Source organism: Dermacentor variabilis, chromosome 7 (genome assembly GCF_050947875.1).
Source record: "Dermacentor variabilis isolate Ectoservices chromosome 7, ASM5094787v1, whole genome shotgun sequence".
NCBI classification, from domain to species: domain Eukaryota; kingdom Metazoa; phylum Arthropoda; class Arachnida; order Ixodida; family Ixodidae; genus Dermacentor; species Dermacentor variabilis.
This window is the reverse complement of record NC_134574.1, coordinates 24994943-25017411: the sequence shown is the minus strand read 5'-3', so window position 1 is coordinate 25017411 and position 22469 is coordinate 24994943. Positions and strand designations below refer to the sequence as shown.

Genomic DNA, 22469 nt, shown 5'->3' with positions numbered 1-22469 from the left:
TTTTAGTAGCAAAACCTGTAAAAGATGAGGGTACGTTGAGAGTTACTTGCAGTAAGGAATGATCGCTAAAACCATTTATCGAGACAGTGTGATGAACTGTCTCAGGTGCTGCTGTGAGGATTAAATCTAAGATATTATTACCCCATGTAGGCTGCATAACAACCTGAAACAGGTTAAAATCGAAGGTTAAATGGATGAGTTCAGTCAAAGTATTACAGGATGAAGATAAGTTAACCCAGTCGATCAAAGGAAAATTGAAGTCTCCTAGTAGATAGATGGCATCAAACGGGTGAAGCTTCGTCACTGATTTTATGTTGCTGCGCAAGTCACTAATAAATGAATTAGTAGAATTTGAAGGTCGGTAACATACACCTATAAGTACTTGCGACGACGAGAACATGCATGCAGCCCAAATAATTTAAAAGGTTAGAGTATGAGTTAATTACATAAGATGGAAGTGTTTTTCTTATTCCTAGAAGGACGCCGCCACCTCTTCCATCTTTTTGGTCATATCTGTGAATGTAGTTGTGAACACATTCAAACATTTCTTTATCAGATATATCCTGACACAGCCAAGTTTCAGTTAATACTAGTATGTCAGATTTGCTATCTTCAAGGAAGGAAGAAAGCTGTTTGCATTTACACACAAGGCTTGGAATGTTAGTGAAAGATAATGATACAGTAGGAAAGGCATGATAGGAGTTAGACTGATTATGGTGTTTTGGACACGTGCTGCCCCTGAGCTATCTAGTAAAAGGAATAACAGAGTTAGTAGCGATATCAAATATGTATGTCTTATTGTCTATGGGCAGCCTGTCAACTGTTAGTTTGAATTGTTTTTTCTGTGTCTTCGTGAATGCAATGAGCTGTCATCTCGCCTGCCGTGTAGCTGGGGAAAAGTCTTCACTGATAGCGAATGACGATCTTTTAGTTTACATGCTAACATCAGAATGTTTTCTTTGTCCATGAAAAAGGCTAATTTTGCTATTATTGGCCTGCGTTTATTGTCACTGTGCCTGCCTATTCTATGAACGCTTTCAAATTGGTTATTTCTTGCAGTAACTTGAAGCTTCTCTGAGCAGAACTTTATTATTTTTTGTTCGGATGCAGCCCAATCTTCGTTAGGGGTGTCATCAATTCCAACAGAAGGTTAGAGCGTCGCATCCGATTTTCAGCACTATCACACCTAGATGAAATGTTAGACAGCTGGTCAGTAACACTACGCAAGTTAGTTGTAGTTATGACAGCATCGGATGTTGCCTGTTCGGATATGCTGCATGTTTCCAAAGCTGCAATTTTGGCATTTAGGAGCTTAATTTTATTCTCAGCGGCTGCACACCTCTCCTTGCTTAGTGTCAATTCGGCAAGTAAATTATAGCCTGCCCCTCCTCAAGTTTACAAATTTTTTCCATGGCTGAGGAAAAGGCATCTGCTTCCGCCTTGCTCATAGGACCTGGATTACTTTCCACATCGCCAGAAAGCATAAGCAGCAGATTAGACAAGAAAGAGCATAAGCGATTTAATGAATCAAATAATGGTGGTGGACAAAACACTGCAATAAAACAGTAATTACTAGACCTAATACAAGGTGCTGCTTCCAGGTAACTAACCTGTAGCAACAATGGTGGTAAGTGCGGCATCCTTGCTGAAGTGTCGAGCCCCAAGTGGATCGTTGCGGATTGGCGCTTTTGTAATGCTCCGGCGGTTCCAGGCGAGGCAAAGCCATGCTCAGGTTGCCAGCCCAAAAAGACAGTTTCTTCAAGAAATGGCTCCAGGCAATCCGTAGCTGACTTAGCCCAAGAGGCGGCGCTGGAAAACTGCCAGCATGAGCCAAACGGCTCCACATGAGGCGGACCAGGCGAAGACGGAAAGTTGCCGCAGGAGTGGATCCGGGAGGAACCCTGCGTCAATGGGCGCGCCGAGGAAGGCCATTCTGGAGAGGCGTCACCCAAAAACAGTTGGCTGGAACTGAGCGACCCATAGCACATCGCCAGGGTAACCACTGCCTGTAACAACAACGGTGGTAAGTGTGGCATCCTTATCTCAGAAGACATTCAAACAGGTAGACTTTAATGTGCATGCACAAAGAAATAGTTGACTTCGGCCATTCGCAATAGTTGGCTGACTCGACTGCACACCTTTTGATCATGGGCACCGAGTTCGTTGCCATATGCTCACTGAAAACATCTTTTAAATATACACGTTACGAAGCTGATGGTGTCAAGGCCTTTCTGTTTATGCTGGCAATCCAAAGGGGACGCTTGTCTGCAACTGCACCGGCAGAGTCTATAGAGTCGCTGCAACTGAAGAAGCACTTCACATTCACTTCCGAAAGTTATTTTTACAGCTGAATACAGCGCCATGGTAGCTCGCTCACATTCGTTGAGTCATCTGACATCGCAGCAAGCACAGACAGAACACTTTAGAATCGCACTAATTTGCTACTGTTCCAGGCTCCCAATGGAAGAAATGGTGATCCACATATACCAGTACGAGGAGGAGCGCGGCACGTTAGTTTGAGGCTACGTTCCTCCTCACCGATAAAACTGTCTATAGCTGGTAACACTTGCATACTGCAGCATCCTGGTTCATATGCCTCAGAACTATTTTACTTCCTTGCAGGAGTAGACATATACCTGTAAAATTTTTGCCATCAGTTCATGTACAGATTCAAGACATACCCCCTTCTGCCACATGGTAAAAAACATAAAAAGCATGTTGCATATTTACACTTACCCCAACGCGCCATTATGCTCTTATACTTAATAGGTCTACACAATCTTAATTTGCTCATTGTTATCCTTACTATGAAGTGGTTAACAAATAAGCCAGTGGCTTGAGTTTATAAACTAAACTCAAGCAAACATTGACATGTTAAACATAGTGAAGCTATAATTAATTTCAGATCATGATTTAAAGGAACAGTTTCGTGAAAGTACAACAGTGAAATTTGGTTCACAGTGTCTTCATCTATGCATGTCATACATTTTATTGCATAATCCTACTTTACAGTTCTCTATCAAAGGGAGCCTACACAACTGACAAATAATATGGGCTTTCAAGTTCAGTGAAGCCTACTGTAAATATAGTTTTCCATTTGTTTGAGTATATATTTCACTGCAAAGTACAATGCGCAATCATTTGCTTCTCAGCCAACTATCGACTACCTTTCTCATAGCAACACAAAGCCGACAAGCCTAAGTGCACCCTGTTAAAATCAGGTGGTGTGCAGAAGTGGACTGTTCATATATCTAACACATTTTCTAACCTTTTTGTTTTTGGCATCATGCGGTGTACACACATTTGCATTTTCTCGTAATAAATGTCTGTTTCTAGACGATTTGTCTGTAATTCTCCTACTCCATGTATTTTTTCGAGTTGTTTCTTTAGTTCAATAAAATCCATCTTCAGCTAATAGCTGCGTAGTCGAGCTTCACAGCAGTACACGAGCGCTGCTGTGAAACCCACCGGGGAAGCCAATACGGTTTCAAGAAATTGCACGAGTGGGCAGACAGCGCTCTTAAGACTTAACGGGTGCAAGAGAACTAAGTCGGAAAGAAAGGTTAGGGGAGTCAGAATGCTCATCCATCAGGTAGCCAAATGGAAAAGAGTAAATTCAAAATATCAAGAGCATCTTTGGTTATCAGGTACAATGAGTGGGAAAAAAACTTGGCTCGGCGTTATGTATTTGTGGACTGGAAATAACAGCACAGAGATGAATAAAGAGCTAGTCGAATGCATGTGCTGATATTAAGGGTTTCGGGAATAAGGCTGAAATTATCCTATTAGGTGACATTAATGCCCACATACAGGATTTAGATGGCTATACCGACAAAGGGAAGTCAATGTTAGACCTTTGCGAGCAACATAACCTCTCTATCGTGACTACAGTGCCTAAGTGTGAAGGGCAGATTACGTGGGAAGTGGGAAACTGGCAATCAACAATTGATTACCGTCTGATGACAGAAGGAATTCATGATAAGTGGAGAGAAATGGTCATTGATGAAGAAAGGTATTGCAGCATAGGGAGTGACCACCCAGGTAGCACACAAAGTCTTGAAAACGTCGTATTAAGGGATTCAACGTCTGAAACGGATTTTTGACCAAAATCGACGCATCAAAGACGTTCCAAACAAGATAGCTTAAAAACGAGGGGTGAATACGTTTTGATAACGTTGGAAGCCAGACAGCTTAAGAACGAGGTGTGAATACGTTTTGCAAACGACTCGAAACGCCACCGCCACGCCATGGCGCGTCAGCCTCTTTAGCGGCTTCTACAATATTCAACAACCCATCAACGCGATCCAACCTTGCGCAAGGTGGCGATACCGTCGTCAAATCATGTGACCAAGGTGGCCACGTGATTCGTGATGCCGGGCAGCCGGGCGAGCCGGGGCATAGTCGCGTCGTCATGGCGTCGTCACGTCACCGCACTCGCATTGCGCTGTGGTGTGTTTGCGGTTGTTCTGAACGTGCTGCCGCTGCCCTTTGCTATGTAAGTGTTGCAGTGTTTTGCTGTCAAGAAAACGATATTCTGTGATCAGTTTGGGTTGTGCGATATGTTTGTGTGGTTTTAATTTGGAAATCAGTAGTGTTTTCAATTGTTATGTGATCAAGGCGGCCACGTTATTCGTGAAGCCGGGCATAGTTACGTTATCGCACTCGCATGGCACTATGGTCTGTTTGCGACTGTTCTGAATGTGCTGCCGCTGCCCTTTGTCATGTAAGTGTTGCAGTGCTTTGCTGTCAAGAAAACGACATTCTGTGATTAGTTTGGGTTGTGCGATCTGTTTGAGCCGGGCATAAAAACGTTATCGCACTCGCATTGCGCTGTGGTATGATAGCGGCTGTTCTGAATGTGCTGCCGCTGCCCTTTGTCATGCAAGTGTTGCAGGGTTTTGCCGTCAAGAAAACGACGTTCTGTGATTAGTTTGGGTTATGCGATCTGTTTGTGTAGTTTAATTTGGAAATCAGTAGTGTTTTCAATTGGAGGGCGCGGAGTGGAGGGCACTAATCACCTCTTCAAGTTCATTGTCATGTTATGTGAGGCTCCTTTTCACTGACGCTGTAATTAAGGCGTTAAGGGCAGTATAAGGACGAAAGTTAGAGGGACGAAATCGTGCCTGTGTGTCCCTAGCGTCGGGGTCGGCCGCTATGCGTGATCCTAACAAGAAAGCATTTTGCAGAATGCGAAGAAAGGCGGCAAAATTTCTGTCTGTGCGCACCTTGCCGATCTCCGCAGTAGAGCCATCATCGTGGTATTTTAGTCTCCCGTTTAGCAAGAGTGTTGCAGACAAGGGAACTGGTTCAAACAGGCTTTTTTTTTAATGATTCACTACTAGTGCGGTATCCCAAAAGGTGAGGTCAAGTGCTCACCCTATTTTCTTCCCTCGCGCTACAGCGCACTGACAGAATTTTGCGTGCACCATACCGTGCTTTTATCGTTTGCGCTTCAGGTTCTCGATTGTGTTTTCGCCCCCTTTACCCACGTGATGGGTATTTCATGGTATTACCGTGTACCACATGTGTCCATATATTGTGTCCAATATATGAAACGGCCAAATTCGATTTTATTTGACGCCTCAAATGGTAGTAATGTATTGAGTCCCTTGTAGCTTTGTGCTTGTTATCAATTTTACTATTTGGCGAATGGATACAGCATGTACGCTGCATAACTCGCTTGTGCATACTGCATACGTGAGTCGAGTATGCCCTTGGTATAAAATAACTTGTATGCTTTAGGTAGTACGATTGTTTGCAGTTTGGGACATGTGTCGGAATGTACGCTGTGCGCCCTTCGCGCTTTACGGCGGCCTGCCGAGTTCGTGCGGGTGCCATGTGTGCGCATGGAGTTCGCGAAGCGCTCTCGCAGTTTTTTTTTTATATGTATATACATGTGTTCTGTTCGCGCGCTTCGCACAACAGGGCATGCCGCAGTTCTTTGTCCTTGTGCAACACATTTTCCTAGCGTACGTCTGTGCATTATTTGATACCGGTTTCACACGGGGCTCTTTTAGCCGCTATCCAGTCCGTTACAAATCGAATTTCTCGGTCGTGATGGCTCCTCTGCGCAAGCTACGAGAGTGAGCCAGTCGCATCGATAATTTCGATCCGGATCGGGCTTGATCGCGATCGAGAGTGGTCGTGTGACACCGGTTTTACACATGGCTCCCACATAGGGAACACTTTACGTTCAATGCTACTGAGTGAAGAGCAAGTGCATATATATTCCAGTGGTGGTATGTGGGCAAGTCTTTCTGGTGAAGCCAATACTTGTGCATTCAAAACATTTCACTTACCAGCGTAGTGCATCAATGTGTCTACTTCGACAAAATAGAGCACCAGTGCAGATATCTGAACATACATGTCCAGGGCAGCAAGTGTGTCTACACTGAAACCACTACCAGCATGTGCGGCAGTTCTATTTCCAGCAGCGGGTATGCACAATAATCAGTAGGGTGCTCTCAAGCTGTTTATCTATGAAGCTCTGCCTGGACTGTGTGCCAAATATTTTTGGACGTGAAAGTGGGGGTGAATTGGTAAACATCAGTGGAACTGTGCCTGGACTTTGTGGCAAATGTTTTTGGATGTGAAAGTGTGAGTGAACTGGCAAAGAATTTGCTCTGGGCTACATGTGTTAAACGTTTTTCTCATTCAGAGTGCTTTTTTTTTACTTTAGGAGACTGGAGATGTGCGCAAAGTGTGACATGTCAGTGTGCTAATTAATGTATTTGCTGGTTTGCAAATTATTCGTTGCAACTTTATTTTTGCCAGAGAGGTACAACTTTGCCTCTTGTAAAGGGCTTTTTAGATAAAACACTTACTATTTATTATGACCATTGCTTCCTTTGTTACACAAATGCAGCTTCCAGTGCATTCCAGTTTATTTCCATGTTTATGTAAGTTTCTGATATGAGGCTTGCATATTCATTTCTCACGTTCTGGAGTGGCAAGATGCAGCATTACTGTCTCATCGTTCGCTGTACTACAGTAGTGTTCACTTGTTACACTGAATCCCCCGTTTAAGTATTCTGTACTAATTTCACTTTATTGCTTTTTTGTTGTATGGTTATTTTTTCTCGCCATTACCTTCTTTGATATATCCTAAAGGCAATATTTCCAATTTTGCATTGTTCCCATTTTTTTTTATTTCTGTCACAGGATTGTTTTATGATGGTATGCGGTGGTATTTCTTTTTGTGCAGTTTTCAAGCTTCTAGATGATTGGGAACATTGCTTGGAGGCAGTTACCATCCAATTCATACTCTTGCATTTTTCAGTCTACTTCTTCCATTCGCTCCGATGTCACTTCTGCATAACTCTAGTCCATCTAATAGCACGCGCACTTTACTATGATAAATTAGACACTTTAGTACACTCCAGGTTTTTCTGTTCATTTTTGTATGTGTACTTGGAATTTTGTTTATGTGCTAGTGAATGTTCACTTTCGAGTTCATTACGAATCCTTTCTGCGACTTTTGTCATTGTTGATGTACTTTTATTTCTATTTGCATTTCTCACACAGTTTGTTCGAACCTTGCATAAGCATTACATTTTAATAAAGTGTTCTTGCTTTGTCACAATGTTCTCATTTCATGCACTCTTGGCATGAAGGGCTTGGTCTGGCCACCTGCCAAGACGTGGCCATTTGTTCTTTGCAGGATGTCATTCCCATTGTGGTTGTAAGCATCGTAGCTTACTAAAGGCGGTATTAAGGATTTATTATTCCTAACAGGCTCATTTTCGTGCGACTTGGTAGACGATGCGCCGGCCATGCGGGGAACAGTGCTTGGCACTGCGCCATGGCTCTTACAGTCAACACCAACGCTTCTACTCATCTGGGGCGCGATTGGAGATCGTTGTTCGAAACGCCCGATCAGTTTCACCTCACGCGATTGGCCTAGGCCGTGCCAACGGGTGCGGCTGACGACGTCTGCGTGGCATAGGCCAGTCGCGTGAGGCGAAACTAAACGCGTGTTTTGAACAACGATGTCTCATCGCGCCCGTCACCCGCGAAAATTAGCTTCAGATGATCGTAAACCTTTCAAGACCGCTTCTAGACCAGCTTTTTGATAACGTCCTAAAAACGTTTAGAAATTGGTTACGAATAGTTTTGGCAAAGGGATTACTTGTGTCTTTCCCAATCCTATTTCTAGACCAGCTTTTCGAATACGTCTTGCAGACCTGTTCTAGATCGTCTCAAGAAAGTAATTAAGCCGGACATTAGCAGAGATATCCGACGTTTTCCCGCCGAAGTTCTCTCATTCGTGTCTTCTTTAACCCGTTTTTATCGTCTTGGATAAACGCTACGAAAACGTTATGTATCTCTTTTGTGCTACCTGGGCATAAATGCATCATTTTTGAAGATGGGATATGTAGTTGGGGAAAGAGAGCAAGGAGTGCAAGATGGCCAGTTCAAATTTGAATGCTGAACAAATAACAAACCTAGTCACTAGAGTTGAGGAAGAACTTGGCAAATGGCCAAGGATAGAGCGGCAATATAGTGAGCTTCTAAGTGTAATAACGACAGAAATACAGAAAGAGAAACATGTTCGTTGGAAAGGAAAAAAGGAAAGCAAAAAGCTGGTGGAACAGGGAAATACGAGAAGCGATCGCCGAACAACAGAAAGCATCCCGAGAGCACATGCAGGCAAGGAAGGCGCAGTTGCCGCAGTATGAGGTGGCCAGTAAATGGGAAATATATCGTTTCTTTAAAGTTTATGGTTCAAATACTGGTGTAAGCAAAGATAAAAGGTGAAACTGAATGTTGGTTGTCAGAAACGCGTGATAAAGAGAAGGTTGCACTTTGAATATTTTCGAACCACATAAAATTATTAGGCCAGAAGTCAACAATACAACAACATATCCTAGACAAAGATGGAAACAAACTGGAAGGGGAAGCGGCAATAAATTACATCAGAAAAATAACAGCTGAATTTTTCCAGGGCAATGAAGAGGTTGTATTTGAAGAAAACGAAAGAGCAAGAAAGAGAACCTGGTGCAAAAGGAGCTGGTACTGACAAATTTCAACTGGAAGAAAGCCAAAGAGAAAATTCCTAAGGGCACAGCCACTGGGCTAGACGAGGTTCCTGTTAGGCTGATTAATGAACTAGGACAAAAAAAGTAAGGAAGCTCTGGTGAAAACAGTGGAAAAAACTTTAAAAGATAGACGAATACCAGACAGTTAGTGACAAAGTAGAATTAATTTAATTTATAAAGGTAAGGGGGAGAAAGATAGAATTCACTCGTATAGACTGTTGACCATTACATCAGTAATATACAGGCTAGCAATGCAGGCAATCAAATTAAAGCTGCAAGCATGGGCAGAGAATAATGGCATTTCGGGAGAACTTCAGAATGGCTTCAGAATAGGTAATGAGCAAAACGTGAACAAGGTGAATGCAGGAGCCAACCTTCCGACAAGCGGACTTGTCTTCTTCAAGGCGACGTATGCTTTCCTTGCCACAGTATACATAGGTGGGGTTCTTCTAAAGGAGAGAGGGTGTAAGCCAGGAGGGTGCGGCAAGGAGGGAAGGTGTGTTAGCGTGTCGAATTGAGAGTAAGGGAACACTGTGCACAAGGCCAAGGCCACCCCCCCACCCTGGTCTGTCAACGCATGTGTGTTAGCCGGCGTGTCAAGGGCGTCTGACACGCTGGCTGACAAAAAAAGAGAAAAGAAAAAAAAAGGAATGGAAAGGAAAGAGAAAAGGGGGGGGGGGATACGCCAAGAAATCAAACTGTGTTGTTGCCTATAGCTTGAAATTTAGCATAGTGAATAGATTCTAAAGCTCCCTTTGAAATGTTTATGCCTATTGGTTGCAATGTCTTGAACTTATGGATAAGGCATGATTCTGTGTATTTTCTTTCTCATTCAGAATGGAAATTTGACTGTAAGATGTAGAGTTTAAGTTCATCAAAGTTATGACCTGGTTGGTTGAAATGCTCTGCGACGGCTTTGGGAAGCTTTTTTTAGCTGTGTCCATGCGATGTCCATTTAATCTGACGTTCATTGTCCTGTTTCACCAATATATTGTTTCTTACAGAAGGTACATTCAAGCATATAAATCACATCCGAATTTGTACAAGTGAAGCTAGATTTTATTTCATGTGTATAACTATTTATGGTGCTTTTAATTTTAATGTCACTTTGAAGGTGCCTGCAGGTTTTGCACCTAGGGCGACAACATGCTTTTATTACAGGGGAATGCTGTTGGCTGACTTTTGCGTGCACTAATATGTCTTTAAAGTTCTTGTTTCGGCGATAGGTAACCCTCGGTACATCCGGGAACGCTTTTTGCAGACGCTCGTTACTTGATAATATTTGGTGGTATTTTCTTAGGATGTTGTTTATGTTTGGGAGTGAATTAGAATATTTTGTTATAAAGGCCGGCGGTCTGTCAGATTCTAGTGTGGGCTGTTTCTTCACCAATTCCGACTGTCTCTCCAATCTTGATGCGGCATCATAAGCTCTATCGAGAGCAACTTGGGGATAGTTCCTTTCTGCTAGCGTTGTTTTAAGGTCATTTAGGTGGTGGATATAGTCGTGGTCTTCGCTGCAGATTCTTCTTATACGTTTCGCTTGTTTGACAAAAATTCCTTGCTTGCAATATCGCAGGTGATGACTGTTGTAGTCTAAATATTGCTGGCTATCTGTAGGCTTCCGGTAAAGTGTCGTTCTCAGTTTTCTATGTAGACCGTCGTGTCCAGGAAGTTGATCTGACTAGGAGAGTGGTGAGCAGTAAATTTAATACTCGGGTGAACGCGATTGAAATGGCTAATTAGGTCGGTTAAGGCGCTTGTGCCGTGTTCCCATATTATAAATATGTCGTCAATGTAGCAAAGATAGGTGTGGGGTTTTAAAGGGTAGGATTTCAGCAGGTCTGCTTCAAGCTGTCCCATGAAAATGTTCACATACGTGGGAACGAATGGCGTACCCATGCTAGAGCCGAAAGTTTGCAGGTAGTGAATAGAATCGAATTCGAAATATTTGAACGTGAGAACTAACCTAAGGAGCGATAAGTAAACTTCAGGAGCGTGCGCTTGGGGATTGATTGCGCAGGATCTAGAAACAGCTTCCATTCCTTCACTCATAGGAATGTTGGTGTAAAGGGCAGTAACATCCAAAGTGACTGGAATAGCCCGGTCGGAAAGGATTTGGTTGGTGTTGATGCCGTCGATAATTCGAAGGAAGTGCGGCGCGTCTTGAACGAAAGATGGGAGGGTGGTGGGTATGTCTGACAGGTGGTGATTTAAGAATTTAGATAGCGACTCAGTAGGTGTGTTATTAGACACAATAGGCCGACCTGGGATTTCTGCTGTAAATATTTCTTCGACCGGAACTTTATGTATTTTAGGAAGAAGGTAAAAGCGGCCTGCTTTTTTGTTCTTGGGCATCATGAAGCGATAGATTGCGTGATTAGTTCCCTGGACAGGAGCTCCGCTATTGTGTTTATCACACTATTGCTGTAATCTGAAGTTGGGTTAGAGTCGAATTTTCTGTAATGGGTGTGGTTGCTCAGTTGTTGAGAGGCCTCATTCTTGTACTTTTCTATAGGCCAGACTATGATACTGCCGCCTTTGTCTGCTGGTTTTATTACAATATCATTCCTTTCCGCAAGTTCTTTAAGGATTTGGTGTTGAGCGGCGGTCAAATTTTTGTGTTTCCGACAATGCTGCGCTGACTCTAGAATTTCCTTTGATATCAGTTTTATGCATAAATCGAGGTCTGGGCACTGTTCGGTTTCCGGTGTCCACGTGCTAGGTGGTCTAAGAGAGTCCCTATCTTCTTTTCCTACATCTGGTCTATCGAAAAAGAACTCCTTGATGCGCATGCCTCGTGAAAACTCTGTTATATCTTTGTGGAGTTCGTATTCGTTTACTGCGTTGTTCGTCGGACAAAACGTTAGACCACGTTTCAGGAGAGCAACTTCTTCGGGGCTTAGACTCTGGGATATGTCTACTACATTGCTGCAGTGCTCTGGATACTCACTTGTAGGACTGTCGGTGGAGCTACGTGCTGCAGGGGTTACATTAGTTTCTTTGGGTGGATCTGCAGCTCTAATATCTTTGCGCCGGTACTTATCTAGTAATTTTTCCTCCTTAGCTTGGCCGAATTGTTTAAGTTCTCTTATTTCTGGTTCAGATAACTTTATGCTGTCGAGTTGATCAGCAATTATCATAAGTTGTTCCTTGCAGTGTTCTTCGAGAATGTCGCAACAATAATAGCCTGGAGGGTAAAGAACCAAGGGCGCATCTAAGCTTAATACTGAGACCTTTTGGGATTTTCCTCTTTTTAATGCAGCTAGTGTAAGTGTTTAGGTGAAATCTGTAATTTGTTTGTTTGGCGACGAGTTTGCGGGATTGGAGGAAAGGGCGAGATTTGTTGTTGCGTGTGCTATCCCTAGTGCGTGGTAGTCATTTCTGTTTGGTTCGGGCAGACCTCCGGGGCGAAAAATCTTCAGGTGGTGTCTTTTCACGCTTAATTTTCCTGTCAAGGCCTGCACCGATGTCTGTATGTGTATCTGTCTGCGTATCGGTTTGCTTATTAGTGTATGTTGCCGTTTGCGTGAAGGCTTCGCGGTTGGTTGTGGGCTTCCGTATGAGCGGATGTTGTGAAGGTGGTGTTGGTTCCGCGTCTACCGTTTGTGTAGATGCTTCTTGGGTTCTTGCTTCGGTGGAACGTGCGTGCGAGCTGGTGTTGAAAATTTCAGGCGTGTGTTTCTGTGTTGAAGCTAACTGGGATGCAGAATTTATTGGTGTTGTAGGTTGCGTCGATTTAAAAGAGTTCCTGAGCCTGTACTTGATGTTGTTAGCCATTACCTTGACGCCAAAAAAATTGGGGTGTAGTCCGTCCCAGGTGAGCAGAATGTTAGGGTCCTGGTGTATTTCAGCGTGGTGGATGACATCGACGTTCTCGTGTTGGTTTCCAATGTCAAGAAGAAAATCATTGAGCTTACGTGTCCCTAGTGCGTGAGTTAGGAGTGTCCCTGATTGTTGAATAAGTGGCCTGTGTTTGTTTGCGATCCTGGGAAGTACCGTTGTCAGGGTGATTTCTGCGTTTGGTCTGTTGGTGTGCAAGTCGTTTATGAGCGTTTTCGTGGCCTCAACTGTGTTGTCGTCGGTGTCATGGTTAAGGTCATTAGTCCCGCAGTGAATGACGAAATGTGTGATGTGCTGTGGTGCTGCAGCAATGAGGTCTCGGATGGTGTGTGTTGTGGCGCCGCTCTCAAAGCTAATGTGTGGTGAGTGTTGGCCTGGTGGGAAGTGTTCATGCATGTACTTGTAGTCACTGTCTCCAATTAGTGTGATTAATATGCTTGAATGTTCCTTCTGTAAGAAGCAATATATCGGTGAAACAGCACAATCAATGAATGTCAGATTAAACGGACATCGCGCGGACATAGCTAAAAAGCTTCCCAAAGCCTTCGTCGAGCATTTCAACCAACCAGGTCATAACTTTAATGACTTTAATCTCTACATCTTACAGTCAAATTTCCGTTCTGAACGAGAAAGAAAATACAGAGAAACATAACTTATCCATAAGTTCAAGACATTGCAACCAATAGGCATAAACGTTTCAAAGGGAGCTTTAGAATCTATTCGCTATGCTAAATTTCAAGCTATAGGCCACAACACCGTTTGATTTCTTGGCGTATCCTCCCCTTTTTTTCTTTTCTCTTATTTTTTTCAGATGGGGTGTCAGACGCCCTTGACACGCCGGCTAACATGCGTGCGTTGACAGACCGGGGTGGGGGTGGGGTGGCCCTGGCCTTGTGCACAGTGTTCCCTTACTCTCAATTCGACACGGTAACACACGTTCCCTCGTTGCCGAACCCTCCCGCCTTACACCCTCTGTCCTTTAGAAGAACCCCACCTACATATACTGTGGTGAGAAAAGCATACGTTGCCTTAAAGAAGACAAGTCCACTTGTCGAAACGTTGGCTTATGCATTCACCTTGTTCACGTTTTGCTCATAGTCTTGAATTTCCATCTCCCGCATTCCCCGTGTTTTTCAGAATAGGTAGGCGTTTGGATGATAACTTATTTGTTCTTACTCAGTGTATTGAAATATCAAGAGTAGGAAGCAGACCGTTATATGTGGCATTTTTAGATATTACGGGAGCCTACGACAACGTAGACCGCAACATATTGTGGGATATTCTGGAAAGGGAAGGCTTAGGTGGCGCTTGTCTACAGCTTTTGAGAGAGATTTACCAAGAAAATACCGTTTGCGTTGAATGGGAAGGGATGAGGTGCGAGGATAAAGTTGATATCAGCAAGGGACTGAGGCAGGGGTGCCCTTTATTCCCACTGCTGTTTATGATGTACACCCGGCAGCAAAATAAGCCGTGGCACACGAGCGGCGGTCGAAATCGGATGGATGTTATGAGCGTTCCTTTTGGAACGGGGCGGTAGGTTGCGCCATCAAGCTCTTGCTATTATACTGCCTAACATCCTATCTAGGTTAAACAAAAAAAAACTATGAACTACCACACCCAAATTTTCTGATAAAACTGCATCAGCACACCATCTGACAGTCAGTGCCTGGGGTCGAGACATCACGGTGCGCGTCCTTTCAGGCTCGCAGCCATGTCCTTTTACTCGTTCGTCGCGTACTAGCTGACTACACGTAACGTTTGGCGGTAGGGGTTGCTGTCTTTATTTAATTCGTCGCACACTCAGTTCAACAGGGGCACGTTGGGGGCGTAGCGCTGGGTGTGAAGCCTACACTGCTCGCTTTGCCCCGACCAGACAGATAATGCATAGCAGCCAGACTTTTTTTTTTTAACGTGCTATTGTTCACCACTGCTGGCACGAGTTTTTGTTAATCTATGTAACCACGCAGAATGCATCGTGATTTCCATGCTTGCTATGATGATCACTGTCTGAAGGAATGCCATCACACAACATAGTAAGAAGAGTTGCATCGTTAGACCTGTCTGAAAGCTTGGAGATCAGTTTTTTAGTTTCACCACGCAAAGCAACAGTTTGTCTGCTTTCAATGACAACTCAATGCAGCGTCAAGTATTAAATGGGACGAGTGGTCTATTAGTGTCCGTGGCGGCGGCCTAGTGGTTATGGTGCTTGGCTGCTGACTCGAAAGACGCAGGTTCGATTCTGACCACGGCGGTCGCATTTTCGATGTAGGCAAAACTACTAGAGGCCTGTGTACTGCGCGTTATCAGTGCACGACAAAGAACCCCAGGGGTTAAAACTTTCCAGAGCCCTGCACTGCGGCGTCCCTCATAATCATATCGTGGTTTTGGCACGTAAAACCCCAGCAGTCATTAGTTTTCTAATATTTGGCACATGTGTCGCACTAAAAATCTGAAGGTGACGTCAGTCTGCCCGGCTGTTTTATGGCGCTGATAAAAAATATAAAAAGCCAGCCAGAGGGGCACCGTGCGAGCATAAAGATTTATCTATACAGTGAATGACCTGATGTTCAGTGGTTTGACTAGAAATCGGCTGTCATGCCATTTCTTTATCTTTACCCGCTCGTGATGTGTTCTGGCTTCTCACCGGCCAGCAATACTTTTTAATGGTTTAGAAATGCGGAGCACCAATCAAAGGTGCGGCGTCTGCTGTAACGGCACCATTTGTACCAGTTGAAGAACGGAAGCTCGTCGCCAGATTTTTCGTTGAGCGTGCACCGCAAAGAGTGATTTGCCGAGGAACTCGCAGGTCGAAGACATCGGTGAGGAGAATTATCCGTGCCTTTCGAGATGAAGGAACACTTGCGGATGCCAAGCGGTCCGGCCGGCCAAGATCCACAACACATGAGGATGACATACTGATTGTGGCCGCATCTGTCGTGGACCCTTTCCTCAGTGCTAAAGAAATCGGCGATGAGCTGTCACTGGATATTTCTCCTTCGACAGTTCGCCGTCGTTTAAAAGCCGCTGGAATTTGAAATTGTGCTGCGGCGCAAAAACCATCCTGACTGAGCGACAACGCCGACAATGCCTGGACCACCAGCACTGGAGTGCGGAAGAGTGGCACAATGTAGTTTTTTCTGACGAGTTCATTTTCTGCACTCGGGATAAAAAAAGGAGGGTGTGGCGGCCCTTAATTCTAGGTAACCAATGCCTTCACTTTATCGCCGTGTTAACATATTTTGCTCCTTCGCACATGCAGAAATTTCCCTTGGCTGTAATAATACTGAGGAGTCGTCAATTTATCCCTATGAATGAAATTATCTGGTAATCTCAATTGAGAAATAAATACATGGCAAGTAACGTAAATACTCATAAATAACTTCTGTTAGCAGCACCTCGAATACACGTGTTTCAAGTTATTTGTACAATGCTGTGGTTTCAAGGTGTATGTAGCACAACCTGTATTGTAAGCTTTCATTTACCGACTGCAAAATCACTTTTCTGCACATTTTCTTTTATTCTGGCTCTTTTAAAATTGCAGGTATCACCCTGGCTATACTCAGAGCGTTCTTTCAAGTGGCCGGTGTGCAGTCTCCGTGTGGGGTGCCATGAGCCAAGATGGGCCAGGACCTCTTGTCTGCATTGATGGGAAATTCATGGCATCATCTTACAGTTTTCTGCTTCAAGACACCATGATCCCATATGTGCTGGATGGACCCTTCCCCGACGGCTGTTTTCTTTTCCAGCACAACAAAAGCCCTGTGCACATGGCTCGTAAGGTGACTGACGTGCTAGAGAACCTTGGCGTGAGCTTGTTGCTGTGGCCTCTGAATGGCGCGGATTAAACCCCATCGAAAATGTGTGGGCACGCACGAAGTCGGTTCTGTCCAAACGCAACTTGTCCAGGGCAGACGCACTCTGGAACACCATTCGTGAATACCTGCTTCGATCTGACAGCGAATATGTCGTCTCGCTTTACAGTTCGATGCCAAGGCGGATGTCAAATAATTTTCGCGGGCGGTCACTTCACCCACTACTAAATTTGTGTAGCAATGTCGGGGGCACAGATAATACATTTTCCCGATGCTATATTTTGCGTGCCCTCAGGCTAAGTAGTTTTCATTTTGGCCAACCTATGACTGCGCCTATATCCGCTTGCGTTACTTTTGACTCGTCTACTTGCCTATTTTTTTGGTGACCTGCCTATCTCGTTTCATTTGAATTAAATAAACTGATTTCCTTGGCTCAATGCCTCTGTTTTTTGTGCCCTCGTTCGTATTTCATGATCACACAGGGCGTTTCAAACAAACAAAATACAAACAGGCAAACTAACGGTGTATGTGGCACAGTTTGTCGCCAAGACATGTTATCTCTTTAATCAGGGCAACTCCAGCAGCATACTCTTCACCCTCACAGAGGCCCCGTCTGGCTGAGCACGTCACGGTTTGAATATAAAGAGTGAACCCTACTGCCAAGCACTACATGTGATCAGCTAGTAGTCGGCGGGTGAGTAAAAGGGCATGGCTGCGAGCGAAAAAGGATGCGCACGCATATTGTGACGTCTCAACACCAGACGCTCAACGTCAGATGGCGCGGCGATGCAGTTTTATCAGATTTCGGCCGTTGCTTGCATCCCCTGGCTTATTTTGATCCCGGGTGTACATGGTGAGGGCGCTAAAAGGAAGTAATATCGGGTTTAATCTCTCATACAAACAGGCGGGTACAGTAATAGAGCAGCAGCTTTCAGGTTTATTTTATGCTAACAACATGTTGCTAGCTAACAAATAAAGTGTTTTGCAACGTCAGGCTAATAACTGTGGACAGGAAGGCAAGAAGTTAGTTTTGAAATTTAGTAACAGAAAATCAGGTGTGATGGTATTCATTGAAAACAGTGAACAGACTGTGGCAATACAGGGCCAGGAAATACATCGGATAAGAGAATATAAATACCTTGGTATATGGATAAACAAAGGCAATAGATATATGGAAACACAGGAAAAAACAATAACAGTGAAGGGGAAGAGAAATGCAGCCATAATGAAGCACAGAGCACTATGGGGATACAATAAGTATGCAGTGCTCTGGGGTATGTGGAAAGGTGTAATGGTTCTAGGATTTACTTTTGGAAATGCAGTTGTTTGCTATAAATCAGGGATACAATCAGGACTCAATGGGAACCAAATGTCAGTGGAACGCTTCGCATTGGGCGCTCACAGGAAGACTACAAATGAAGCTGTGCAGGGTCATATGCACTGGACTAGTTTTGAAGTGAAGACAGCTCACAGTAAAATCGATTATGAAGAACGACTGAGGAATACAGGAGAAAGTAAATGGCCTGGGAGAGTGTTGAGGCATCTGTATGGGAAAAACATTGATTCACAGTGGAGGAAAAGAACTAGGAAGTTTACCAGCAAGTATGCGGCCTGTAGGGTGGGCAACACAGCAATAAATAACGTCGTGAGTGAAAGCATGCGCTGCTGCTTCGCGCGAAAGCACGCGCCTGAATGCGCGAAATTGGGACACGCTGTGCGACGCCATTCCAACTTAGTCGCGCTTTACAGCAGTACACGAGCGTTGCCGTGAAGCCCGCGGGGGAAGTCAATACGGTTTCAAGACATTGCACGAGTGCGCAGACGGCGCTCTTAAGACTTAACGTGAGTGAAAGCATGCGCTGCTGCTTCGCACGAAAGCACGCGCCTGAATGCGCTAAATTGGGACACGCTGTGCGACGTCACTCCAACTTAGTCGCGCTTTACAGCAGTACACGAGCGTTGCCGTGAAGCCCGCTGGGGAAGCCAATACGGTTTCAAGACATTGCACGACTGCGCAGACGGCGCTCTTAAGACTTAACGTGAGTGACAGCATGCGCTGCTGCTTCGCACAAAAGCACGCATCTGAAGGTGCAAAATTAGGGCAAGCCGTGCGACGACATTCGACCTTAGTCGAGTTTCACAGCACTACACGAGCGTTGCCGTGAAGCCTGCGGGAAAAAGCAATTTTTCCTCAATGCAGTGCACAGGGTGTGCTGCACTGCGTTTCATGGTTGAAACAAATATTTTATCCCTAAGAACAGAAGTCTGTGCATAGTCTGCGTGGTAATGCCAGAAATGGCCTTATTCCATTAAAATCCTGTAATATCAGCTTAACACAAAGAGGTCAAAGTGCAAACATACAGAGTCTGTTAGACAAGTTATGCAGCCTGATATTGGTGTACGTTCTTTCTTTTTGACAGAAACGGAATCTTCACAGTGTTTTTATGGTGATCCGCTGGGCACTCTGCAAAATGGATCAACCTGCCTGTCCACTGCAGCATAACAATGCACATTGTCACAATTTTTTCAGTTGTTTTGATAGAAAAAGGACATTCCTGTCTTTGTACAATGCTCTACTCGTCATTCATTAGTTCAGCTCACTTTCCTGAAACTGAAGATAAAAAGTCGTAAATAATACACAGCACACAACGAGCCGTGACATTCAACTTGAGCAAGCACATGGGACCATTTAATATGGCGCTGCCAAGACTAGAGGCAAACAGATGCACAGTAGTGTGTAGCTTCCCAAAGAAAATAGATTTCAGGATGCAGAATAATTTGTGTGCAAATTCTGCTGGTACAGTTGAGTTACTTTGCTAACGGACCTTTGCGTGTGCTTGTTCACTGTGCCATGCACGCCATCTGCATGCACCCTTGATCCCTGTTGCAACATAACTGATGAGACAGCAGCAGCTGTGCATTGATGTGTTGCTGTGATCCTATACCTGGGCAACACAGAAAGCATGTTTGCTTGCAAAGAGGTTTGCTGTCTGTCATGTTATTGCAACATGTGGTAGAAAAAGGAAAAAAAAAAGGCAGTCTCTGGCCTGTGAAATGTTCATTCCATAAGCATGCTTGACTGTAATGAGTGAAAACCAGTGTTGTCCGGGCTCATCGAGGAAGCCTTTGGCCTCTGGACTGCATGTTCATCGGCATTTGGCCAAGTTTGCTGCACGATCTAGTCTACAGCTATTCTTGCTGCTAGCAATGTTCATCATTAGATATTGTTGACCCTCCAGTGTGAGGTAGTGTCCTGCTCACATTTCTTTTGTCTTTTTAGAATGACATCGAAAATCTTTTAACATGAATGTAGCCCACATGTAATTTCAGCTATTCTTGCAATCCAACTCTAGCGCAAGCTGAACTTTTGCTTAATTATGTTAATAGTAAAGAGTTAACAGGCCCATGCTTAGTCATGCAAGTAATAAAAAAGAAGCATGCTTGTCAAGCATAGTTCTTTTTTTTTGTATGTGCCAACACAGGTGTTAACAAAACTCTGCTCAATACAAATACTGATTAAGAGCACACTAAACACTAGATGTGCAGTCTGATAAGCTTTGTAAGTTATGGTATAAAAGCCATTTAAGCTGTCCTACAGTACAGCTTAGTGGCACCTCGGCACTTCTTTCATCTACGAAATAGGGTGGTGGTGTTACTGATTACTGGTTTTGACAATCAGCGGGCAGTTTTTTCTTGTTAAAATTCCTAAATTTCTACAATCAGTTTTAAATGGCTGTCTTATATCAAAACTGTATCTTAGCATGTTGTTTTAAACAAGACTGTGCATTGCACCCAACAGATGTAAGAAATGACAGGGAAGACGTGAACATTTCTAAATGCCTTGCTGACTCACTCCATGTTGCCAGTAGATACAGCTGGCGCTGCAATAGTAACAAATTCATTATTCCCTACAGTGAACAGGATGCAGTAAGCAGCTCCTAAATCAAACAAATTTGAAAGATCCATTAATATACCTGCAACACACACTTTACCCAGAAGTTGTTCAAGAAGGTACCCACCCCCTGTGTGCTATGGTGCCAACCAAGTTGACTTCGGTTGACTAAAGCAACACGCCGCAACGACATCACAGTTGCAAAGGGAGTTTGTGAACCGATCAAGGGATTCTGTGAGAACAACAATAGTATATAGGCCCTTATAACGTCCTGCAACATTTGTCAAATTTTTTTATATACAAAGAGCCTCGACATATGCGAGGCTTCGTAGGCGATTGCTGCAGGAACAGGCACAAGAGAGTTGCGAGTATGACAGGAGCCCTTTAGGTGTAAACATTGCAAGCACAGGCAATCAGAAAATAATATTGCCATGCACTGGAGTTGTTCCTGTCTCATTCCTGTTCGGCTATTTTCTGCACATTACTTACATCTACATTATCGTGCCAGCATTAATTGTAGCGCAGGCGCACTTGGAAATAATAAAAAAAGAAGTGTTGCCCATGTGCAGAACTGGAGAGTTCTTATTGCGTTGTGAAGCCGTTCCAAGGAAACAGTTTCTTTTTTTTTTTTTCTTTTAAGTCGTGAACGAGAACAGATTAAGCCGTACTTATTGTGGCACCACTACTGCAACTCGAGAACAGTTGCCTTTTACCCCACCCCAGAGGAAACTATTCGTAGTAGTCGAATAAATAACAGCGCAGATGTATATAACGCTCCGGGCCCTCTTGAATAGAAACAGGCCAAAGCTTCCTCTCGCCAGGTAAATAAGAACTACTGACGCACAAACTGGCGCGATGTGTCGGCATATGAATTATATCACTTACGTGTTATGGTCAGCAGCGCATCGCAGCACCTCCGTCACCGCCGTCTGTCAAGCATTAGTCGACGCTAGCGAATATTATGGACACAAAGGCGCCGCTGCAGGGCTCCGGTCCGCGAACTGGCCGTTGCTGAGACGCCGACGCCACTTGGATATTTAGAGCGTCTGTACCGCCGGATCCTCCAGTAATACAGACCACACAGCACGGATTTCATGAGTGCTGAACAGTGGGTAGTCGACGCAGACACATTTAAGTGACTTGCAGTGAGTAGCACATCCCTCGACATCCGTTAAAGAAAGGCGGGTACGGAGACGCCACATTGCAGTTCGGTGACATTTCGACATTACAATTGTCATCACCGTCGAGTTCTCAAGGAAGTACGGTCACACAACGCAGATTCTGTACTGCCAGAGCTCCCCGAGGCCAAAGCCGCACTGCCGCACCGCCACTACTACTCGCGGATTTCCACCAAGTAAGACAGAACCTACAACCAACACAGAAGTAGAGCGTACTAGAGTACGACCATTATCTAGTACACTCTACACACAAGCAACGCAAGCACAATCACACCAGCGACGCTGAACGACGCGCGGTCGAATTTCTCCATGGCAGAACGATCACGCCGAGAACGAACAGGCCACGGCGTCGACAAACAACGCAAGCAACGTTGAAGAGCGCGCGTTTACCCACCTTGCGTTTACCACTGGCAAATGCCACTGGGCTCATGTCAGAGCCATAGAATTAGCGATCGCGGCAAGAACGAACACGCCACGGCGCCACCATCGCGCTTTCTCAAAAATCTCTAAATAATTCTGTCCCTAGGCACCTAGGATCAGGTCACGTGAGGGATTTTTGTACGACCGGGTGAGCGCAGTTTTCACACCTTGAAGACGCGCTTGGCCAGTATTGTTCCGTCTGTCACAATGATTCATTTTCTACTAGAACAGCACGTGAGAAGCTGTTTTAGCTTTATTATTACGCGTAAACATGTTTTGTTTAACTATG

The 22469-nt window shown here is 44.4% G+C and overlaps 1 protein-coding gene across 4 annotated transcripts in view; it reads right to left on the bottom strand.

Moving 5' to 3' along the window:
- LOC142587370 (inactive pancreatic lipase-related protein 1-like) overlaps positions 1–22252 on the bottom strand; it is a 102668-nt gene extending 80416 nt beyond the window's left edge. For 2 of the 4 annotated variants that reach the window (XM_075698320.1, XM_075698321.1), the window contains exons 1-2: positions 21468–22148; positions 1611–2006 (exon numbers count right to left, since the gene is read on the bottom strand). In XM_075698320.1, coding sequence (XP_075554435.1) covers positions 1611–1988 — 378 coding nt within the window. In that variant the 5' untranslated portion in view covers positions 1989–2006; positions 21468–22148. The other 2 variants (XM_075698322.1, XR_012829503.1) reach the window with 2 other exon arrangements.
- Positions 22253–22469: the final 217 nt, after the last annotated feature.